Source organism: Brachyistius frenatus, unplaced genomic scaffold (genome assembly GCF_029030835.1).
Source record: "Brachyistius frenatus isolate BFR_SWC_R1_liver_20210118 unplaced genomic scaffold, ASM2903083v1 Contig_28, whole genome shotgun sequence".
NCBI classification, from domain to species: Eukaryota; Metazoa; Chordata; class Actinopteri; family Embiotocidae; genus Brachyistius; species Brachyistius frenatus.
The window spans coordinates 2,278,986-2,303,165 of NW_027210627.1; the positions used below are offsets into that span (position 1 = coordinate 2,278,986).

General features: G+C 41.0%; 1 protein-coding gene across 12 annotated transcripts in view; it reads left to right on the forward strand.

Annotated features, from left to right (window-relative positions):
• Positions 1 to 24,180, forward strand: part of obsl1b (obscurin like cytoskeletal adaptor 1b) — a 36,166-nt gene that overhangs the window by 2,827 nt on the left and 9,159 nt on the right. The window contains exons 3-33 of one of the 12 annotated variants that reach the window (XM_069698877.1): positions 1,282 to 1,551; positions 2,524 to 2,784; positions 2,878 to 3,189; positions 3,305 to 3,571; positions 3,779 to 4,054; positions 4,244 to 4,519; positions 4,758 to 5,033; positions 5,343 to 5,618; positions 5,945 to 6,217; positions 6,385 to 6,657; positions 6,763 to 6,837; positions 7,510 to 8,865; positions 9,314 to 9,589; positions 11,224 to 11,499; positions 12,942 to 13,220; positions 13,394 to 13,669; positions 13,830 to 14,105; positions 15,523 to 15,783; positions 16,273 to 16,548; positions 16,678 to 16,950; positions 17,599 to 17,874; positions 17,955 to 18,230; positions 18,386 to 18,661; positions 18,744 to 19,019; positions 19,147 to 19,416; positions 19,531 to 19,797; positions 19,926 to 20,195; positions 20,771 to 21,037; positions 22,003 to 22,269; positions 22,857 to 22,969; positions 23,293 to 23,446. In XM_069698877.1, coding sequence (XP_069554978.1) covers positions 1,282 to 1,551; positions 2,524 to 2,784; positions 2,878 to 3,189; positions 3,305 to 3,571; positions 3,779 to 4,054; positions 4,244 to 4,519; positions 4,758 to 5,033; positions 5,343 to 5,618; positions 5,945 to 6,217; positions 6,385 to 6,657; positions 6,763 to 6,837; positions 7,510 to 8,865; positions 9,314 to 9,589; positions 11,224 to 11,499; positions 12,942 to 13,220; positions 13,394 to 13,669; positions 13,830 to 14,105; positions 15,523 to 15,783; positions 16,273 to 16,548; positions 16,678 to 16,950; positions 17,599 to 17,874; positions 17,955 to 18,230; positions 18,386 to 18,661; positions 18,744 to 19,019; positions 19,147 to 19,416; positions 19,531 to 19,797; positions 19,926 to 20,195; positions 20,771 to 21,037; positions 22,003 to 22,269; positions 22,857 to 22,969; positions 23,293 to 23,446 — 9,096 coding nt within the window. The remainder of the gene's footprint in view (positions 1 to 1,281; positions 1,552 to 2,523; positions 2,785 to 2,877; positions 3,190 to 3,304; positions 3,572 to 3,778; positions 4,055 to 4,243; positions 4,520 to 4,757; positions 5,034 to 5,342; positions 5,619 to 5,944; positions 6,218 to 6,384; positions 6,658 to 6,762; positions 6,838 to 7,509; positions 8,866 to 9,313; positions 9,590 to 11,223; positions 11,500 to 12,941; positions 13,221 to 13,393; positions 13,670 to 13,829; positions 14,106 to 15,522; positions 15,784 to 16,272; positions 16,549 to 16,677; positions 16,951 to 17,598; positions 17,875 to 17,954; positions 18,231 to 18,385; positions 18,662 to 18,743; positions 19,020 to 19,146; positions 19,417 to 19,530; positions 19,798 to 19,925; positions 20,196 to 20,770; positions 21,038 to 22,002; positions 22,270 to 22,856; positions 22,970 to 23,292; positions 23,447 to 24,180) is intronic. The other 11 variants (XM_069698878.1, XM_069698884.1, XM_069698880.1 and 8 more) reach the window with 11 other exon arrangements.

The window sequence follows — 24,180 nt, forward strand, 5'->3', positions numbered from 1 at the left end:
CAAACAGTCAATGAAAACACAGTCCCAGCCTGCGATGCCTTTTTCAGTGTTTACAGGAGTGCGTAGGGAGTAGAGTGTTCGTAGATCAAATTTCTATCCATTTGATGCTTGGATGATGTCAGTGAGACTCTGAGATCATTTATTGGGGCAGGGCCGACGACCGATGGCAAAATTATTTTTTTTTTATAGTTTTGCCGTGGTTTTATGGAGTTAAGTGCCAACTTTCCCAAAATTTTATTTGACAACAAAAATATAAAAGCTTGTTGTACAATACAAACTATGATTTTATTATTTGAGCAATGATAGTTATCTGTGCACAAAGCAAAGGCAGCATATTTATGTAATTTTAATTTGTATGACCCATTTGCTCCCAAATGCCTCCCTATTCAGTTAAATGTCAAGTAGGAGCTTGTCATCGTCAGTCAATTAAATTCATAAAAGGGCAGGTCAGCGGGCCAGTGAGCTGTAAATATAATCAAATTATCCAGGGTGCCCTGGAGGATTAATGAAATGTATTAATGATCTGAAATTGGACCCAAGTGATATCCAAACACGTAAAGTTCATCAGCTTGAGGTGAATTTCAACAGCAGTGAGATGTCTGAAAAGTCACTTAGCTTGTGAGGTGTCTGGAGGCAGGGGTGGGTGGGGTGGGGGGCTTTGGGAATGGGCTCATGTTTCTCACATGGCCCAGGGAAGTCCAAACTCATGGCACCGCCAGAATGTATTGTACTGGGTTAGAGATGAAGAAAATAGCACCGAGAGGAGATTAATGGTCAGCGGTGGCTGGTGATAAGTTATAAAGCTAGTTTAAATGGAGGATGGTGCATGTATTTCATCAGTTATGTGTGTCATGGGCTTATTAAAACATTAGCAAGATAAGGAAACGAAGAGCTTTGCACACAGACCTCTAAATACGGTCTGCATTCTTTTGTTTACAACTGTCTGGTACTGTCTGATGGTGTCAGTTACAAACACTTTATTCCCTATCTAACACTCCAATGTGTTAATGAGCCTCCCATTCCTCAACTAAATAAGCCACTTGTCTCGTGATTTTGAGCGTCTTGTTTGCTCGACTGGAATTTACTGTCAAATATATTTCAATTTGCAGTGTTTACTACAAGGACATACACATGGTTTGTGAGTTTTTACAGGGTCAACTTGCACGAAGAACTTATTCTAATATCCTTTGAAAGATAGGATAAAGTATGAGTATCTTACAATAATAAGGGTTGTCCTATTGGCTTAATGGAACTTGTGTTCTTCCTCTTCTTTGGTCCCAGAGCCGCCTGTGCGGTTCAAGCAGCCTCTCATCGATCTAGAAGTATGGGAGCAAGATTTAGCTGTTCTCGAGTGCGAAGTTCCAGAAGACTCTGTTCCCATCACGTGGTATCTGGAGGACAGACGACTGCAGCCAGGGGCCAAATATGGAATGGAGGAGTGGGGAACAAAACGACGACTCACAATCCGCGACATCGGAGTTGACGATGATGGGATTTACCTCTGTGAGATGCCCGATGGGGGGAGAAGCATCGCAGAGGTAGCTGTAAAAGGTAAATCAAAATCAGATAATAAAATTGCAGTAAAAGCTAAAGATTTGAGATTTGAAATTCTTTCTTTGTCCTACCAAGCAAAATGAAAAGCATCAGCCCTTTCAGCAAATGCTCAAAATAAGACGTGTTTCTATTCAGCTGACAAAGTCGTAGTGAACCATTTCGAATTATGACTCTTGCTTGTTCGGGACAAAGTGTGATGCTGTTATACATTTTGACAAATTCAGTAGAGGTAAGCATTGTGGGGGATGTCAAGAGGTTCCCTAATTTTAACCTCCTTCATCCTGGACATCCCTGCATCTGGACCAGGCCGTATCTTGTGGTGCCATTTTTCAAAGGTTGGCACATTCACTGAAGATGCTACCCAGTACTGCGATGAATAAAATATAGATAGCATTTGTTGTGCTTTTGTTCTGTTGCATAAAATTTGGTAGAGAGAATTTGTAGAACAGGTTCAACATCAGTTATTGGCTCATTCTTATTAGACCTTCTGCTCTCTGATTTACGGTTTTGATTAGGTGGAAGTAAAAGTGTAAATCTTTGCTGTAACCTGGAAATAAGGACAAGGAGACTTATCATATTTAAAATGTCTTTGATCCACCAACCCCGAGATTGCTCATTTTGGCTTCACATCTACTGCAGACTAAATTTGCAGATGCTTTTCTAGATGAAAGTTTCACAAAAAACAGCTTAAGGGTTTCACAAAGTAGTTTAAAAAGTCAAAACAATTATTTGAGATCAAATACATTTTGATCCATAGACACGGTGCTGCTGGATCAGAAACGGGGGGTTGTGATTTCGGAAGGTACAGACAGATGATGTCCAGTTGAGAGGAGATCAGCGCCAGAGGACTGAAAGGGGATTCATTTACAAGCTCCATTTTTTGTTGTTTAATTGCAGGGCTTATTGTCTATTAAACATTCAGAATCCTTGCCCAAAAAATATGACATGGACTTACGTGTTTTCTTGCAGGTACAATTTTGCGGAAGCTTCCGAGAAAAGTGGACGTCTTGGAAGGTGAAAACGCTGCCTTCTGTGTTGAGGTGGAAAAAGAAGAGATGGACATACATTGGTATAAAGACGGCATAGAGCTGCGTGAAACCCATCAGACCATTCTCAAGTCCTTCGGTCGAACTCACATCCTGGTTTTCGTCAACACCATGCCCCAAGACTCTGGCCTTGTGACTTTCCTGGTAGGCAGATCAAAGACTTCCTCTCAGCTAAGAGTGAAAGGTAAGTAAATCATAGACCTTCAAATGCAATATTTGTCACAAAATCTTTTTACAATCCAAAGAAGTGTTGATGCACGATTGTTTTTTCTTTCAGCGGCCAGACATTGTCCTCCTAGTTGTCCGATGGGCGTGCAGATCAACACAGAGCGAGCTAATGCAGCTCTTCTCTCATGGGTTCCTGCTCAGGATTCACGTAAGAACCCTCCTTCTGGATACGTGCTTGAGCGACAAGAAGTGGGCACTGGTTCACAGGAGTGGCTGCAGTGTCTGACCACCGACTCCGCAACCTCTGTGGAGATCCTTGGTGACAGTGTCCCGTGTGAGGCCGATTATCGCTTTCGCATTTGCAGCGTGAACAAATATGGGAAGAGCAACAATGTTGAGTTCCCTCGAACTGTTCACTTGGGTAAGTTCAATTATACGAGAATAACTGCGCTTAATCAGTTGGCTTTCTTGAGTAATCACAACCTGGTTGAGAATATTTCTTGCAAAATCCCGAACAAAGTGACTTTCTTTTCCAGTTCCTGTGACCAGAATTCAAGCTCCCTTACAGGACGCCTTGGTGCCAGAGGGACAAGATGCCCTCTTTTCTATTGAACTCTCGGCTTCAGTTATTGGTACGTGGTTCCTTAACGGGACTCAGCTTCAGGAGGATGAGCGGTATTCCACGCGTCGGTCACGAACACACCAATCTCTTCGCATTCGAGGAGTGCGTGACACAGACAATGGAGCTGAGATTACATTTATTGCCTACGGCATCCGGGATTCTGCTGCAATGTACATTCAAGGTATGTATGGTTCCATTTAATAATTTGCTTGAGTGTGCGTCTTAGTTGTGTTTTTGAGTGTGTTTCGTTTTAACTTGAATTAAGTTAAGACAAAGAATGATTGGCACCAAAAATGCAAGATGGAACTCACCTTTTATTAAGTTCCTTCTTCTTGGTGACAAGACTCAGTGATGTAAGAAGTTTCCATTGTTTCTCTAAAATTTGCAGCTCCTCTTGTCAAGTTTTCACATCTGTCAGAAATGGATCGAAACAAATTTGTAGAAATTGGGAACCCCATTGTGCTCTACTGCGAGCTGTCAGACCCGGCAGTTCCAGTACACTGGTACAAGAATGGGTCAGAGTTGCAAACAGTGGAGGGTCTTCATATCCAATCAGAGGGCACCATGAGACGAATTGTCATCCAATCAGCAGAGTTCTCACATTCAGGAGTGTATTGCTGTGATGCCATTGATGACGTCATCAGGTTCAATGTGGAAGTAGAGGGTGAGTGAAGTGAATTTCTTTCAATCTCTTAAAGAGACTAACCATCTTCATTCACACTTGTACCGGCTTTTCTTATCTTTTTTAATGTAAAAAAAAAAAAAAGAAGAAAAAAAGGCATGTTGTCTTCTCTTAAGATCTGACTTATAAGAACACAATGTAACATCAATTAAAATATGTAAATATCCATAGGCCCACCTGTGAGGTTTTCAGCAGTTCCAGATGCTGAGAGGAACAAAAACATCCAAACAGGCAGCCCCATTGTTTTACAATGTGAGCTCTCAGATCCCGCTGCCCAGGTGCACTGGTACAGGGATGGCTCAAAGCTCCACCCTCAAAGTGGAGTAGATATTGTAACTGATGGCTTGGCGAGGAAACTGATTATCCATTCAGCAGAAGTTTTCCACTCTGGCTTGTACTGCTGCAAGACAAAGGGTGACAACATCACATTCAGTGTGGATATCAAAGGTGATTTGTTTGACCTTAAGTAATGTGAAAAATTAACAATCTTAGCAGAGCAACTAACAACTCTGATGACACCCTCGTATGTTGTCTGTTGCATTTCTTCTTAGCACTCATTATATGTGCAGCTATGTTGTCACCTTTCCTTTCATGTTATTACAGCATGTTAGCTATTTAGTTGTCAGTAAATAGGTTTGGCATGAGGTTGATTTAAGGTTGACATCAAATCTAAACATATCTGTAGCTCCACCTGTGAAGTTCTCCGCTATTCCTGAAGATGTGAGGACCAAGTCGATCGAAGTAGGCTGCCCTATAGTACTCCAGTGTGTGGTGTCGGATCCCGAGGCCCACGTTTGCTGGTACAAGGATGAAATGCAGCTCATTTCAAACTCTGGATTAGAAATCCACTCAGTGGACAACACGAGGACATTAGTTGTTCAGTCTGCAGAGCTGTGCCACTCTGGTGTGTACAGATGCACCACACAGGACGATACCGTGGAGTTTCAAGTGGAGATCAAAGGTGACTTTACACTTCTTCTTCTCTCGTGCCGTTCATTTCGTAACCCCATCCCCTCTTTCTAGATGCCACTAATAATCCCTGCTTCTACTTTGTGGTTTGAAGGACTGTTTCATGCACATAACTTGGAAGAATTGTTAACACACTGGGTGTTTCCTATTTATATTCAATTGGTTTGTGACTGCTGTGGCTGTCTGTGAATTTAAAAGTCTCCAAAGCCCTTTTCATCTTCTGCTCAGCAGTTACGTTTTTGTGAGGTATCCGTTTCCACAGCCTTGATTTTATTTAGCTGTCCTGAATTCCCAATGCTAGCTATACCAGTGACGTACTCTACTATCTTTGACGTTGAGAGAGCCAAATCACTCGAAGTGGGCAAACCTTTGGAGCTGGAATGCGAGGTTGCAGACTCCACTGTGCCTGTCTGCTGGTATAAAGATGGTAAAAAGCTCTCCCTGCAGAATGGTTGGGATATACAGAGTAATGGCAAGTCGAGGAGACTCATTATCCCATCTGCTGAGCTCTTGCACTCAGGGCAATACAGCTGCGAAACCTCTGATGACACTATTCACTTCGCTGTGGATATTAAAGGTGACTTTTTTTTTCAAATTTAAAATGTTTCACTTTTAGAGCAAATTCTAGAGCTTTCTGGAGACTAGATGCAACTAACATTGGCAATATGCATATCTGTCTGTCTGTGTTTAAGTGGTGCTTTGTGTGAAGCTGTAACTGTCTTAAACCACGGTAAAATTAATCTCTACTGATATATAAAGTGATATGTTATCCTTTAAAATGTATTTCTCGTTGAATTTGAGATGACAGATTACTTCCCTGTTTTTGGGAAGCTGAACCAATAACCCCTTTCTTCAGAGTGTAAATATGCACTGTTGCGTTATAATACCAATCATCATCTTTAGCTCCAAAGTCGCCACTGACGCCCTCATCGGAAGTTGTGGAGACGCGGTCACTCGAAGCGACCTGCCCCATTGAACCGACCCGTGAAACCTTAGACCCTGCTGTCCAGGTGTCATGGCAGAAGGATACACAACCGGATTCTAATAGAGAGCCTGATTTTGAAATGGGAGGCATCAAGAAGACCCTCGTTATCGAACCAACTCATCCTTCAAACTCTGGAGCATACTATTGTGCAACAGCAGTTGATGTTGCCCAATTAATAGTAAAAAATCAAGGTGATTTTTTTTTTCAAATGTGTTTTGTATTTTAGTTATGATTGACTCTGTGTAATATTTAGTTGAAGATCTATTTGACTATCTGATACAGTTTCTCTTTTAGAGTCAGTACTTCTAAAATCTAAAGGTAAAGTGCACTGAAATTATCCCCCAATGATTGTCTGTAGTGCCACCTCCAACACATCTGCTTGACCCTGATGTTGAGAAGGCCAATTCAGCTGAGGCACAGTGCCCAATTGTTCAGCAATTTGAGATCTCAGATCCCATTGCCAAAGCCTGTTGGTACAAAGATGGAACCCAGATCTACCCAAAAAGGGAAACTGACTGCGAATCACAGGGAAGCAGCCGAATCCTGCCCCTCCAGTCGCAGCACTTGTCTGGGGAGGGGAGGATTGGCTGTGAAATGTCCGGTGATGCACCGTTAAATGAGGACACAAAAGGTGGCATAGTTCATTCTACCTGCACAATTAAGAATCAAAGAATTTAGTTCCATACATGAGGCTATCACTCAGCTCATTGTTTTCTCTTTGGCTTTGTCCAAACAGCAGAGCAGTGTCACTATGGTGACGAGATTGGTGAGATAGCTGATGCGTCTGCCCAATACACAGTGGATGTCAAAGGTGATTTGATATTTCAACATCAGTCATCCATGTTAACCCAGCACATAAATGCCACTAACAATAGTGGTGTATTTTATTGTTAGCTTGATCATCTCAGGCATCTGTAAATCTTCTTTTTTTTTTCCCTGTAAAAATTTGCCTTGTGTCTCATTGTCATCCCTGGTCTCAGGTCATCTCCTGCTGGTTTTGGCTCTTAATCCCACATGTGGTTGTTTAGTAGCTGCATAGCTGCTTCTCTTACTAACATATATGTTGTATTTGTCAAATCATTCTTCATTGTAACAGTCATCTTTGCTTGTAACGAGCAACTTACAACTCTTTAAGTCCATCTTATGTCTTATTCATCACCAGATCCTCTCATTCACATTGCTGCCCCGAACCTTCCCCGTTGCAATGACAACGAACTCTTATCAAAGAGAAGAAAATTTATGTAGGTTTTTAAGGTGTTAGTGTACAGATTGATGGTATGACTATATTAGGGGTCAGTTTGAAGGGAAACATATTGAAGCTCACCCTCAGACCAAACCTGGTCGACCCTCTTGTTTGTCTTTGCAATGGATTTCCCCATAACTCCATGCTAACCCACACTGATGTAAAATTCTGTTATGAGAGGAAGTATTGAGACCATCAACCACTGAAAACCTTTCTCTGTGTACATCACAATGCATATAGTTACATCGCCACGGCTCTCTTCTGACCGAGAGAAGAACAAGTCCACTGAAGAGGCTTTTCCTGCTGAAGTTACCCAGATGTCCTCAAAATGCAATTCTGGCACCTTTGGTGGCAGAGGAGGAGATAATCAGACAAACGAAGACCTTTCCAGGCATAAGCCAACTTCTCAGTCAACATATGAATTTGTGACTGACTGTATTGCCACTGAAGAGTCAAAGGAGGTCTCCGACCATCAACAAATACCAACTGCCCAACTTCCAGGGTTCCATAACTCTGTAAAGGCAACAACAATGCAATCTGACACACACCATCACACTAAACAGCCCACAGAATCACAAGGTGAGGAATTCATTTACTATATACAGCATACAGAAGGACCATCTGAAGAGCTTGATAATTCCCTGCAGACTGTCCCTGTCCATGCAGAGGAGTTTTGTAATTTTCTGCAAACTGCAGCCGTTGAATCAGAGGAATCTACTCTCAAGACTCGAACTGTCCAATCGGAGGAGCTTCCTGGCTCAGCATGGATGCCAGCTGTCCAGTCAGAGCCAGATAACCCCCTACAGACTCCAACTACCATGTCAGAGCACCATACTAACACCTTCAAGATCCCAACAGTCAAATCAGACAGGTTTTGTAACTCTTTAAAAACTGCAACTCCTCAGTCAGAGGAGCCCTTTGAGTCCTTAAAGGCTGCAAATGTCAAGTCAGAGGAGTCCTTTAAATCTTCACACATGGCCACTGTCCAATCAGAGGAGCCTTTTAAATCCTTACAGACTGCAATTGTCCAATCAGGGGGGCCCATACAGATGCCAGCTGTCCATTCAGAGAAGCTTCTTGATTGCTTACAAAGTGAAACTGTCTATTCAGTGAGGCCCTGTAACTCTTTATGGACTGCAGCTGACCAAGCAGAGGAGTTAAACAGACCCCTACAGACATCTACTGTCCAGTCACAAAAGGTCAGTGACTTCGCTAACACAGCAACCCTTCCATCGTTGGACTTCTCAAACGTTGAAGAGGTAGTAACGTTCCAACCAGCACACTACAACTCGCGAAAGTCTGTATGTGTCAGACTTGATGACACCAATCACACAGGACAAACAAGATCTAACCACTCAGATGTCCTGTACGAGGCGAGTCAGGAAGCAACCGTACAAGCAGAGGGTCATCCCACCATGGAGACCAACGAAGACCAAGACAGCACAGTTAACTCTGAGCAAAGATCATCCCCCCTCTTTACAGAGCCTCACTATATCAAGCAAACATCTACTGTCCAATCAGAAGAGATCTATCTATCAAGGACACGTGGCAATCACTGGAGAGACAGTGTCGCTGTAAATAAGGTGTCTGTTGAAGGTGATTTAAAGGGTTAGCATTATCAAACAAACAAACAAAAAAATGGACGGGCAAAATGTTGACATTGTGTAAAATGAAACGATTGCTTTTTTGCAATCCATGACATTTTGACAATTTCTACATTTACTCACATGATTTTGTTCATTACTAAAACTACTTCGGTAGTTGATGTAAAACTTGGGTGGTCTGGGAGGAATATTACAAAGAAAAAAGTAAATATATTAGCTTCAAATCCTAACTTGAATGCTTAGTTATCTCAAGTCTAACCAAAGATACCTCTTGTTATAGTACTAATAATCGAGGACAAATTATTTTAACTCTGAAGATTTATTGGCATGACTAATGTTGAGTTGAGATTTTGCCCTTTTGTTGTTTTTAAAGCATCATCGTTGATGTAGTCAGTAATATTGATGTAATTTTCTCTTGATATGACTCCAAACATCCCCAGCTCCGCCTGTGAGAATCACAACACATTGTGAGGCTGAGAGGAACAAGTCTGTTGAAGTTGGTGAACCCGTAGCGCTGCGATGTGAGATATCAGACCCTAACGCTCAAGTTACTTGGTACAAGGATGGAATAAAACTACTGGAAGCATCTGGGCAAGACATGCTGGCAGAAGGTTCCATAAGAACACTGGCTTTCCAGTCAGCGATGCCGTCTCATTCAGGGATTTACAGCTGCAAGACAACAGATGATGCAATGCAGTTTCATGTGGACGTTAAAGGTGACAAAAGTTGTTTTGTTCTGCCAATACCCTTTAGTGAAGGTTAAATGCATCCAAATGTGTTTGCATAGCTTATAAAAAGTAAGTTCTTATGAAGTTATTATCTTGGAAGAATAAAATGAACTTAAAGCAGATAGGTTTTATAGTTTCCCCTTTCAAAGAACATGACACAACAAAAGCTAAAACACTGTCATTGTTTTTTTTTTAAAAGCCAACACAATTTGTTCTCCTTGTCGCTATTGAAATTAAAAGAAATTTGACAAATTGATGCAAGTAACACTAACATTGATTGACATACATTAAGATTTAGCAGTGATGATAAACCTGACAAAGAAGTCAGACATCTTTTTCTTATACCAAAGAATCAATGAGGTTAAGAGCATTTTCTTGGAGCACGTCTTCACATGTTTAAGTTTGTTTTACCCAGTTTCCAAAACACACTAAAGATGCTGTTAATGTTGATATTAAAGCAAAAGGATGTTAAAAAGGTTGAGATGCTAGTTTTATTATGGTTAGAATATTAAGGTGCTCTAATTGTACTTCCAAGGCAGAAAATCCTAGGAATATATTTAACTTTTCAGAACAGATGAAAGAAATCTTCTCAGGCAAAATATATTGTTCCATAGGGCCTAACCAGACAAAACTGTTGCTTGAGACTTGCTGTGTATAGCACATGATTGACACATAAATTTAAGCAAACAAGACCCAAAAATACCATCCCGGCAGTGGCTCTCAACTGGTCAAACCTCAGAACCCACATTTTTCCTAAGTCAATAGTTCATTTACTAAAAAATAATACAGTAACACACGAAGCCTTAAGAGAGCTAAGTACTGAGACGATAGCGTAAGCACACAGCTACTACCTGCGCGCTGCATCATGAGAAACGTATGTCAAGACTTTTAATATAAAATTAAACCCACCAGTTTAGAGCCTCTGCTTTAGGGTATAATATACTTTTAATGAAGTTTTTCTTTTTCTTAAGTCCCTACTGAGAAACACTATGGAAGCACATAGCTAACTTCACTGAGGTTTTCAGTCACATCAAAATAAACCAGAATTGTTTTGTCAGCAATCCAGAGCTGCGATAGTCCAATCCCTTTTTGCTTGACCAAGTGAAATGACCAGCCATTGGAATGACTCCAACGTTCCAGCGTCCAACTGGAATGGCAGGAATTTGTAAAGGCTGAATCCTGCTTCCGGCACACTGTTAGCAATGACAAAAAATGTATATAGTTAAAATAATGCTAAAAAAAATAATTTAAAAAAACAAAAAACATAGCCAATTACACTAAAGAAGAATGAATTTATTATATTATTAATCTGACTAAATATTCATTGGACCTAAATTAAATTATTTTTGGGTTTGATTCTTCATTTGCAAGTACATTGTTTAATTTCCCAATCAAAAGCTGACTGTGTCATTGTTAACCTGCAGTTTGTAGTTTGTAGTTAATTTGTTGTACCTTTGACTTTACAGCTTTTCACTGTTTGTTACTACATCAATTTTTAGAAATAATTTGTAATGGTTGATAATGAAGATGAAGGCTTTAGTTTCAAGATTGTGGTTTGCTTTATTTAGGTTATAGCCATACTTGTTTCATTGACCAATTCTATTTTACATTCAATCCTGTAGCTCCACCTCTGACATTTTCAACCGTATCTGAGGCTGACCAGAAAATGACGGTCATAACAGGCTGTCCCATTGCTCTACAATGTGAGCTGTCAGACCCCACTGGACAAGTCAGTTGGTACAAGGACGGAACAAAGCTCCTATCTCAAATTGGGGTAGACATCCAGTCAGAGGGAAATTTGAGGAGTCTAGTTGTGCCTTCAGCCGAGCGGACTCACACTGGCGTATACCGTTGTGAGTCAAAGGATGATGACATCCAGTTCGCTGTGGAAGTAAAAGGTGACGTTCAAAAACAGCGCTTACACTGTCTTGCACTGCGACTAACTACTGTAACAGCAGGTGATTAAGTTATGTTTGTCTGATCACCTTACAGAAAATGCTTAATTCTTCTGCTTCCCTAATACAAAGTTTGATCACCAAGTCTGGAGACTGTTCCTGTTGCCCACTAATGGAGAGCAGCACAGTATCGTGTATGGAGCAGGGGGAAGCAATAACTTTTGTTCGTAAGTATTACAAGTTATATCACTTGATCAACATCAGCACCTAAAAGTTAAAAGATTTTTGGACCTCTGCTACGTGAACATTGATTCATGATGAATCTGAAACTTGAGCAGAGGGCGCACGTACAATTTTGTGTCAAACTCTGGAAATCAGTAATGGAGACACTTGAAATGCTTCAGAAAGCCTACGGCAAAGAAACAATGCGCTGATTGAGATGTTTTGAGTGGCATTTGTGTTTCAAGAGGGGCAAAACGTCACTGTCCCAAGGCTGAAGAAGGTGCGTCAGGTCAAAAGCCCAACTAGATGAGTTTTATTTGTGGGGTTGTGCACCGTAAATTTGTGTCCCATGGTCAGATTGTCCGAACTAAGTTCTCTAATGTTCTGAGACATCTGAAGGAAAACATTCAGTGCAAACGACAGGAACTGTGGTGCAATGGCTCTTTGGTTCTCCAACATGACAAAGCTCCCTTTTACAGTGTCTCGAAGTTTCTCTCCCCACCACGCTTACCCCCCGGGTTTGGCTCCCTGCGAAATCCTTCTGTTCCTCAAAAATTGGACACAAAATTTGCTCACGTTTCAGGTCCATGTTGACATTTCCAATGCATACATGCCAGGGGTCACAAATACACGTGTAACACAGGTGCTGATACTGATCAAATGACGTAACTGGAAAATGAAAACTGGAAATACTTGCTCATGAAATGTATCGATTCCCCCTGCTCCATGCCCAAAACCTACTCCCGATCACACCTACTCACAAAAGTGAAATTTAATAATAAAGGTTGTTTTCTCTCTAGACATCTTGTTAAACATGCAGCTTTACAATGCAGCTTCTGATTATGCATATCCAGTGACATAAGTTGTGTTTTGTGTTTTCGTTCTCATTAATGGCACTAACTAACTATAACTCCTGTACGATAAGCAAACACGTTTTTGCTTGTGTCCTACCGGTGCCTTTCGTTGGTGTGCAATAACTGGATAACTGTGAACATTGAAATTTCACACCATGATTTCTCTGCTATGTTTCTCTTCTAGGCATTTTTTTGCTTTACTTATTGTCTTGTCAGTTGTTGTTTATGTTGTTTTGTCACAAGCTGCTTTGGTTTAATTTAAGTTCCTATTTTAAAATTCTTTGTAACTGAATATCCGGTCGGCTGGATATTTAATTACATTTATGAAGTTTATTAAGACACTCTTTTTGCAATATCCGAAACCTATAGCTCTACCTGCGAAGTTCTCAGAGCTGGAAGAGAATGACAGGAACAAGTCCGTCCAAGAAGGTGCTCCCATTGTCCTCAGCTGTGAACTTTCTCACGATCCTTCCGCTCATATCGACTGGTATAAGGATGGAACGAAACTCCTGCCACAAAACAATGTGGAAATACAGTCAGATGGTCTGAAGAAGATGCTATCTGTCCCTTCAGCTGAAAACATACATGCTGGTACCTACGAATGCTCAACATCCAACGACACCGTCACCTTTAAAGTGGACGTGAAAGGTGATTTTCTATCCTTGTTGCCTTCTTATGGTACATACCGTATCCATCTTATTCTGTGGTGTGAGTGGTAGAGACTTACTTTGTGAATGATTATGACTGGGTGGATAGTGTGTTTTGTCCACTGTTGGTGAATTCATCTCTTTTCCAAAACCCTTGTTACCCTCCTCTCTCAGGCCGATCGCCACAGATCATGCCGATCCCATTGTCAGAAAAATACAAGATGGTTGCAATTGGTGGTCCAATTATCCTCCAGTGTGAGGTCTCAGACCATGTTGCCCAGGTTTCCTGGTTCAAAGACGAAGTGGAGGTTTTTAGCAAAACGGGCCTTGATATGAAAAGAGATGGAAACCTCAGAAAACTAATGATTCACTCGGCCAAGGTCTCTGACTCTGGCCTCTACAGCTGTAGCCTCATTGATGATGTTGTGACATTCCATGTGGACGTTGAAGGTGATTGTCTTGCATTAACTTTTAAATAATGAGCTTCCAGGTGTGAGACAAACATTTGCTAAAATAACCAAATCAAAAAGTTTGTTTTGAACTGTACTTGTCAAATGTTGTTCTGTCAGCTTAACAGCAGTGCGCTGCTAATCTTATAATACTCTCCCAGCTACTCCAGTGAGGTTTTCAGCGCTTCCAGTGGTCGCAAGAAACAAATTTGTTGAAGCAGGCTGCCCAATTAAGCTGCAGTGTGAAGTCTCAGTGCCAAATGCCCAAGTCTATTGGCACAAAGATGGAGAACAGCTGCCTACAAAGAGTGAATATGAAATCCAAACAAAAGAGAAACTGAGAGCGCTGGTTATTCAATCAGTAGAACTCAGACACTCTGGGCTGTACAGCTGTGAGGCCGCAGATGACCTTATAGAATTCAAGGTGGATGTTGCAGGTGATCTAAGTATTTTGAGCTTTGTCAAAATTACTAACATTTAATTAATGCTTGGCCACTAGACCAACTTAGGCTACAACAATTCACTTTGTGATATGATATTCTAAGATAATGTGAACTAATGCTTAACTATGTACTTCTGTGATTTTGGTGGACTTTTTACCTTAAAATATAATGTTTCTACAACTTCTACCTACATTTTATCATGGAGAAGTGATTCATAATTCAATAGTATTGATCATTTATTTAAGTAATAGCAGCTCAAACAAGTGTTTGACAATTTGTTTTTTTGGAAGCCAGGCAGGTGTTCAAATGGATAATCAATATGTTGAATTTGAAAAGTGATATTTATCAACAAACTCGCCTCAGCTCTACAGTACTTTTGGTTTTTTTTTTCAGCTTGTGATTTTGGTTTTTGATCCTGAAATTTTAATGTTTCATCAATCTTTTTTCCAGATGCAGTGTGCACACTTACTGTGCCCAGAACCAAACAATAGATAGGCAGCCAGCTGGTGAACAGTGAAGCATTTAGCAGCTTCTGTAGAGAGCTAGATTTCCATCAGGATTTGGCAGAGCAAAACAGAAATAAAAGGAGCGTGAATATTGGACTTAAGTCTATTGAAGAGACACAAACACACACAAACACATTTTTTTCTGTCTGCTGGTGTTAACAGGCAACTATGGCAGTGCTTGGAAGTTTGTGAACCAGTTCAAATCTTTTGTCTTTCTGCTTAAATGTGAAACCTCATCAGATTTTCACAAAAGTCTTTAAAGTAGACAAAGAGAACCCAATTAAACTAAAGAGTTTATTTATTGAGGAAAATTATCCAAGGTTTCATATCCATGAGTGTATGTGAAACTCTACAATTAATAGTTATTTGAAGGTAAAATTTGCCTGAAGTGTATTATTTAAAGAGCAGGGATTTGACAAGAAACCAGAAACTTTTAATTGCAGTTAAATGCTTCACAGGGGGTATTCCTGGAACATTTTACTCAATAAATAAACACCTAATTATGATATATCTCTGCTTAATTGGATTCTCTTTCTCTACATTTATGAGTTTTGTGAAAATCTGATGATAGGTTATAGGTAATATTTATGCAGAAATACAGAAAATTCTAAAAGGTTCACAAACTTTAAAGCACCACTGTATGTACTAACCTGTTTGCCATGAACTTTGTAAGGTGACACTATTTTAGTGTTATACATATACGTACTGCTTAGTAGTGCAATGTTAAAATAACTCTGTAGTCTGCATAGTCACAAACTTTGTTAAATCAAACAATGTTCACCTCATCTTTTCAATCGAGACCCAAATATCCATTCTGACATGTTTACCCTAGCGCAGCAAATCTGATTATTATCTGGTTATTGTTCAATGAATTTAAATTCCTATAGCATGGGTTTGATTCTCAGCTGTTCCAGAAGCTGAGAGGAGGGGGTCTGTTGAAGCAGGCAGCCCGATCAAACCGCAGTGTGAGGTCTCAGATCCTACAATCCAGACCTGCTGGTATGAGGACGGAGTAAAACTCTCACCAGAATCGAGAATAAACATCGATTCAGAGAGCGATAAGAGGACACTGGCTATGAAGTCGGCCACATCTTCATGCTCTGGGGTGTACAATTGTAAAACTGATGATGATTCAGATTTCAACAATTGCTGTGTGGAGGTGAAAGGTGATACGCTAAGCTTTTTCTTGGCAAGACGTTTTCACTATTCAGTTTTGTACACCTTCATGATTTCTAATATTTAAGAAAGCCAAACTTGATCATCATCATATTCATCTTGGCTGATTTTTTTTTTTTTTTTTTATGTCATGATTTCATTGGACTTTTAATTGCTTTTCATATACATGCTTCATGTTTCAGGAAAATAGCATGTATTTTTAATGAGTCTACTATTTTTTCAGCACACCAGTGGTAATTGCATTACATCAGTGCACTGCTTCAATTAACTCACTTCACTTTGCTTCAAAAGTGGATTAACACCCATTGATGATTATGATGTCTGTGAGAAGTTGTTGTCTAGATAGCAAGGCTTGAGATCAGCATGTTTAAGCTGTGAAAACCTTAAGTTACAGCAACTGCATGCTTAAGCATAAATATTATCGAGTTCGACTTTCAGGCAACAACTTACTTATACGTTTTGTGTACTGTTTTCTGCAGCGCCACCGGTAACATTTGCTGATATCCCAGAGAACGACCTTTTCCAGAGTGTTGTGGAACAAGAACAGCTTGTTCTGTCATGCGAAGTATCAAGGGCTGAAGGTGTTGTCCAGTGGTACAAAGATGGAACTGAAATGCAACCAAGCAATAATGTTACAATACAAGCCGAGGGCACCAAGAGAAATGTGACCATACATTCAGCCCAACTGTCCGACAGAGGAACGTACACATGCCGTGCGGGAGACAACATTTTAATCTTCAAAGTTAACATACGAGGTAATAAAATATTCTACTAAACCCATCTTAAAATATAGCACAAATATTCACTTAAAATGTATTTTACCTGTTAAATGTGATGTAGAATGTACACATGATGTTTCAATTTCATTTCCTCTTTGCCCATAGAGCCTCCTGTGATGATAATCCATCCAAAAGAGGATGTCCACCTTGACCGTCACGTCCCTGAGGAAATTATCCTGAGCTGTGAACTGTCCCGTCCCAATGGTGTTGTCAGCTGGTACAAAGATGGCCAAAAGCTCCAAGAGAGTGAGAACATAAAGCTCAAGATTGAAGGCCCGTACCGACGCCTGAAGATTCTTTCTGGTGGAGTCGAAGATTCTGGAGAATACGTCTGTGATACGGCTGACGATTCAATATTCTTTCACCTTATTATTACAGGTAAAATCAACGATACTACACATATTGTGTGCATATCTCAGTATTCTGACAGCAAAAAGCTCCATGTTTACATTGTGGTATTTAAGGTATCAGTATGCATTGGGGTATGCTTCAAATGAACAAGTCAGTGCCAAGTGCTATCTGAAAATGTCTGAAGGCGAAAGTGTTTATACCTTTTCTGAATGGCCTCCTTCCAAGGTAAGGCAAAAACAATTGACAGAAACACAAGAAAACAATGTTAAAGAGTCAAAACTTCAAATTATGTTCAAATACTGCCACCATCTTGCCTACACACTGTTGGGTGAATTGCTACATGAAGTAGGCGGGCTTGTTGAATTGCTTCGAAAAGTTACAAATATTGTCAATTACAGCCCTTGAATTCCAACACAGGAAAGCTATTAGATGAGGAAGATATGTGTTGCTGGTCCTCTTTGTTACTGTTTGACAATCTAACAAGTGTTTCATTTAAAGCATACGGAAACCTACAACATCGCCAAAGTCAGCAGTTTGATTTATCTAGAAAGGTATACCATTTAGAGTAGTATGCACTATTTTTAATGAAAATGTGCAAATGACTTGGACAACTATGCTTGACACCAACATTATTGTGAACATTTCACTGATCTGGGTCATGATGTCCATTTTCAGAACCTCCGGTGCAAATTGTGTCTCCGAGCCAGTCTCAAATGGAACTGTGTCAGCAGACCTCCGAGAGGATGGTACTGAGCTGCGAGATCTCACGGCCCAATGCAGTGGTGCGCTGGTATCGAGACGGACTCGAGGTGGAGGAGAATGACAACCTCATTCTGGAAGTGGATGGTGTCTACAGAAGACTTATTATACCCGAAACTACCGTGAAAGATTCAGCAGAATATGTCTGTGACACAGCAGATGCGTCCGTGACCTTCTTTGTAAACATAGCAGGTAATAAAACGAAAGAATAGAACAAGTAGGACCTCTAAATGTGTCGCTGTGTCCATTTCTAATTAAAAAATTTCTTTCAGAGCCTCCCGTTCGCTTCATACGTCCACGGAAGATGGCAAGTAAAGTGGAGAAAGTGGTTGGGGAGACTCTGGTTCTAGAGTGTGAGGTTTCAAGATCAAATGCCGAAGTCACCTGGAAGAAGAATGGGGAAGAAGTAGAAGACTCCAGACACGTCACAATCCTGGAGGATGGTGTCATGCGTCAATTAACCATTCACTCTCTAACCATGGACAATTCTGGGCAATACGTCTGTGATGCAAAGGACGACGTGATGGATTTTAATGTTAAAGTGCAAGGTGGGTTGCAAAATCTGATATCGATTTTCAAATGGTTTGCCATGGTGCCCCAAAGTCCAAAACAAGTCACAAGATCTTCCGAAACTTTGGGGGACTACACATGATCGTAAATATATTTATATCTGTTCTATTAGAATTTCCTCCTTCCTTTTCAGAGCTTCCTGTAAAAATTCTTGGAAAAACCGACGCAAAAACGGAAAAACAGTTCTTAGTATCAGATGATATTATTCTAGTTTGTGAACTCTCAAGAGCCAATGCCTCAGTCAGTTGGTACAAAGACAACAATCTGATTGATGACACCGAGCGGTACTGCAGCGAGGAACAAGGCGTTTTCCGATCACTGGTTGTCCTAAATGCTGGGCTCGAAGATTCGGGGGAATACACCTGTGATGCAGTGGACGATAAGATGGTCTTCTATATCACCGTCAAAGGTAATCATATCAATAATTAATCATTAGTAAGTGTTATTCATCTTACATGAAGGATAAATGGCACTATGTCCTTTATGTTCAGAGCCTCCTGTGCAGATCATTGGAAACTCAGGCAATCCAGAGCATCACATAATGGTATCAGGCGATGACCTTATTTTGGAGTGTGAAGTGTCTCGGCCGAACGCCACTGTTCAGTGGCTGTGGAATGGCGAGATTCTGAAACCAGATACTCGCATAAAAATTGACAGCAATGACGTTTCAAGGAAGCTTGTTCTGGCTGGACTTCAGCCCTCAGACTCTGGAGAATATATCTGTGATGCCGCTGATGACAAATTGGTAACAATTGTGGAGGTCCAAGGTAAGATTAAATGGTTCGGACAAATGTCCCAGAATTTCCCTTCTGAAATTTCCTTAATTAACCTAATGTTTTATGCAGGTACATGGATTTTACGAGCAACTTTTTTGTTGAATCTCTTTTTCTACAGAGCCTCCGGCCAAGTTTGTGAACAAAAAAGAAAGTAATAATATCACAGCCTATGACAATGAGAGCGTCACACTGTGTGCCATTGTGAGCCGTGAAAGAGCTAACGTCCGGTGGCTGAAAGATGGCCAACTATTGAACGAGGACAACATTCACATCTCCAGTGAGGGTAATACCCACAAGCTCACCATTAATCCTCTGCAGCTGTCAGATTCTGGAGAATATGTCTGTGACGTAAACACAGATGAGATGTATTTCAGTCTTTTAGTCAAAGGTAAGAATTTGGCAGTACTCCTTATCAAAATGTGACCTCTATATCCAAGTAAACACGTCTTTGATTTTAACAGTCACCAAGCTAAAGCTCTCAAATTGTATTTCTTTCTTGCAGAAATGAAGGTGAAATTTGACAGCCGGCTGGAGAATGTCGTGGCTCTGAAGGGCAGCAGCCTTTCATTACAATGTGAGATCAACAAAACCAAAGGAGATGTTCAATGGCTAAAAGACGGCCAGGAGATTGCTCCAAGCCGTCGGCACACAATACGGGCCCATGGTAGAGAGCGAAGCTTTACCATCCACCAAATAGAGGAAGAAGATGCTGCAGAATATTCCTGTGAATCCACAGATGATAGAACATCAGCTACTGTCACCGTAGAAAGTAAGTCAAATCGAATTTTACAACTTCAAGATGGGTTGGCGAGAGAAATGATCTACATGGTTTACCAGCCAATGTGGCATGTCGACTTTTAGAGCTCAATGAATCTAATTCGGCTGAATGGTTTTCAGCTCCCCGTCTTGTCGAGTTCATAGCAGAGCTTCGTAATATCACCGTCTGTGAGGGAGAAGATGCAGTATTTAAGTGTGTCGTCGCACCAGAGGACACTCAGTTGGTGTGGCGCTTAAACAACAAGCAAGCGGCTCTGAATGAGCGCGCTGTCATTTCCAGCAACGGACTATGCCACATGCTCTGCATCAACAACTGCATGGTTTCAGATAGCAGCAGAGTGACAGCTGATGCAGAGGGGTTGGTATCAGAGGCAGAACTTCAGGTTCAAGGTGAGTTGTTGTCCCTTCCATAAACACTATACTTATAGAAATTTGACTAGATGAATCCCAGAAGTTCCAGTGTATATCAATCACTTACTGTTCAATAATCTCTCTGGTAGTCATCACTTAAGTCAACTCACTTATTGTCAACAGTACTATGTTTAAATCCCAGTTTATCATTAATAGCACATACATGATAAACGATGACCCTTTCAAAAGGACTTTAAACTATTGAGGAGGCGCCTTTGACGGCTAGCGCTTAGCAGGTTCTCCTGTTAAGATTCCTCTGGTTACTGACAGAGACAAGTGGCTCAGTGGTTTTGGCGTATGTTACGCTGCAGAGGGCCAGGCTTCTCAGAGCTTTTTGCCTGTTCTCTGTGCTTGAGCTTGCCATGTAACTTCGCTGGCTTTCTTTGGTCTGTATCAAAAATTCGCTCCGGGTGTGGCTTCATGGTAGAATTAACATAGACCACGTACATATGGTGTAATCGTATTAAAGTTCATGCAAAAAAAAAAAAAAAAAAAAAAAAAATCATTGACATGATAGATGCTGCTCTCTAGTAATTCCTAACATTCACTTTAAGAGCAACAGGTGCTGTTCACCAAGAAAATGACACCAGTTGTAGCTGAAGAGTACAGTGAGGCCACTCTAGAGGTGGAAGTGAGCGTGGACTCGGGAGAGGTGCAGTGGATGAGGCAAGGGGTGCTGATCCACCCGGGGGCCAAGTACACCCTGAAACACAAGGGAAGAAAACACAGCCTCACCCTCCACAAACTGGCCACGTCCGACCGGGGCACCTACAGCTGCGAAACGCTCCATGACCGCACGCAAGCCCAGCTCACGGTGGAACGTGAGTGCACACGTGTTCTCACTATGCCCTGTTGTTGTTTGTTTACCGCTGTTGCCGACGACTCCCGTCTCTCACGCACCCACCGTCACTGCCTCTTGTGAAGGCAAAGCTCAATTAACTGAGTAAGAGTAATTTGAGTGACTGGGGACCAGGGTGGCACTTGTATGATGGCAACCAACAGGTGATATCCTAACAGACCGAGCTGACGTTCAAAACCAGGGTTTCTGTATTGACACTGGATCAATACGGCCCTGACCATTTCATATGGGTGGGAATCACTATCAACAAATCAGGCTTCTGTTTTAAGGGTAACGCTTGACTAACAACAAGCAGCGACGCTGTCGTTCAAAGTCTAAAATGTTATGTTGTAAACAAACAAAACTCAGCTCCGCTTAAATTTCTCCAAACTAACACCCTATAAAAGCGACATCTTGTAGTAATTAAGACGTACTTATGCTTGTTTTTCTTTGTGCATGCTTCTTGTCTTTCTTAGTCCTATGATCCAAAGGCCAGTGGGTGAATTAAAGGCTGTTCTTTCAACACTAGTGTGGGTGGGAAGGGGAAAGTCAGGACTTCGGGGCTGCTGTTGGCACCTCCTATGAATTTGGATCTCCTCTCATTGCATCTAAATTTACACCCTGGCCTTCAAAACTAAGGTTGTTGTCATCAGGTCTCCAAAATAAACACCCCTTTTTTCCACAGGGAATGCTTGTCTGTGTTCAAATAAGTGAAAAATGTTGGCAATTTCAAAGCCGGCTTTTTTGTAAAGCCCAGTGCTCAAATGGCTAAAATATGAGCTTGTCGATGTGTGCCAGCTTGTATTGTTTAACTGCTGTGTAAAGAACAGACTGACCCTACTCCGTAACAGAAAAAAGACACCATGTCTGCTCAGTGTTAAACTGGAATCAATGTTCATGGGTCCAGTCTTTCAAACCTAAGTCCTCCTAACCCTGTTGACCCCACAGCTCGAAAAGTCACGATCAAGAGGGAGCTGATGGACATTAAAACCACAGAGAGAGAAATGGCTTCCTTTGAGGTGGAGCTCTCCCATCCCAACGTCCCCGGCACCTGGATCAGAAACGGGATCCAGCTTAAGCCGACAAATCACTTCCGTATGAGCGCCAAAGGACAAGTCCACAGCCTCACCATCTGTAACCTGTCGGTAGAAGACACCGGCACCTTCGTGTTCTCCGTAGAGAATCTGAAGACAACTGCCAGGCTTGTTGTGAAGGGTAGGCAATTTAGAAAAAGAGTAAATAAAGGGACTTTTGAGACAACGTGCTTTTTTCAAATGCCAATTTTTAGAACCTCATACTTCTAAATAATTCATTGTTTGCATATTTTAGTTCACAGCTGATTGCAACCAAAGACAAAATTGTACTGTACTGCTTCTGTTGTGGGCTCAGGCTGGTAGCTACAGTGAACCACTCAGAGTAGGCCGAACGCCAACCGGTGGAGGCATGATAATAGAATGGAGTGACGGCTCTGCTACCGTTGCCTTTATCCAAGCTCACGTTTCAAACACAAAATAGCCGAGCATGACCCAATGCAAAGCGGTAGCTCTGTTCAGTCTTTTCTGTCAGGTGCCAGTTCAACCTCATGCTGTAAAATAATCCGCTCCATATGCCTCGTCACTCAGTATGCATCATCCCTTTGAGCTGGGGATGAAATGCTGTGGATGGCAATTGGATAAAAACGTCAACACGATAAATTAGTCCATATAAGTTTTCCATATTTAATTTTGAGCAGCAATGCATTTTGGGGGGAAATTTAAATCGAGTTTTTGGTTGTTTAACCAAGTAAACTTTTTCTCTACCAGAACCTCCAGTCACCGTTTTCAGAAAACTGGAGGACCAGAAATTCCCTGAAGGCGCAGTGATCTCTATTGAGTGTGAGCTGTCAAGACACAACGTCGACGTCAAGTGGATGAAGGCCAGTGTTGTTGTTGTTGTTGTTGTTGTTTTCTTCATAGCCAACAACATTTGTGATATTGACAAAATGCCACAACCAAAACAATCTATAATAACAATTCATGTTTTAATATTACAAGTAAAACATTTTTTTCCAAACAACAACAAAAATACTGTGAACAAATGTGGTTACGACAGCAATTCGTCAAAACTGGGAATTTTGGACGAAATCTTAACCTCAAGCTCACTTATCTTCTTTCGAGGGCTGGAACAATAAAGAATCATAAATTGCTCGACAATGTGTCACTTGTGAAATAAACGGTGTTTTTGTTCTATCCTTTTCAGGACGGGGTTGAGGTGAAGCCGAGCAAAGACTTGCGCATCTATGCAATGGGAAGGAAACGGTTTCTTCAGATCATGAAATGTCTCGTCGGTGATTCTGCCATCTACACCTGCGATGCCGGAGATGTTGCCACATCCTGCACCGTGGAGGTCTACGGTAAAGTTTGTGTCTGCAACTTACAGACAAAAGCAGTTTTTTTTTCTGGGGGGGGGGGGTTTCTGTTCTGGACTTTATTTAGCTTTTGTTAGTGAGTGTTGACATTTAGCCAACAATCAAATTGATCTCACGCAATCATTAGAAATTAAAAAAAAAAAAAAGAGAAGAGAATACAAAAAAAAAAACTATCTTGCACCAGTCAACTTCTTCAACTTGAGCAGAGATCTAATCAAGAGTTACAGAAAACACTGCAAGGTTCCTCTGGTATTTTTTTCAATATCTTTAAGAGACTGAGAAAATACATGATATGAATGATTTTTTTTTTTTTTAACTCGAGTTTAAAAATATACAGTTCAGAAAATTATTTTAAAAAATTGTAAAAGATTTATAGAGAAAGTCCACTAGACCTTTTAGTTTACCAAGTACTGCAATTAGTACGACTAGTCAGTGGTGGAAAGCAACTGACTTAATTTACCAAAGTACAATTTTGAGGTACCTCTTTACTTATTCCGATTTGATGGTACTTTATACTCCGCACCACCAGCACGTACTGATGTAAAGGGTCTGAAAACTCCTCCTCTGACACTAGAAGTGGTTAATATTTACTATGATATTCATATGACTGGGATAATGTTATTATGGTATGAAAAACTGTAAATGTGGTCCTTATTTTTAGCTCCCTTAGTTATACTGTAGAGTTAACAGGATGCTGGCCTGGGCCTTGCAAATACACC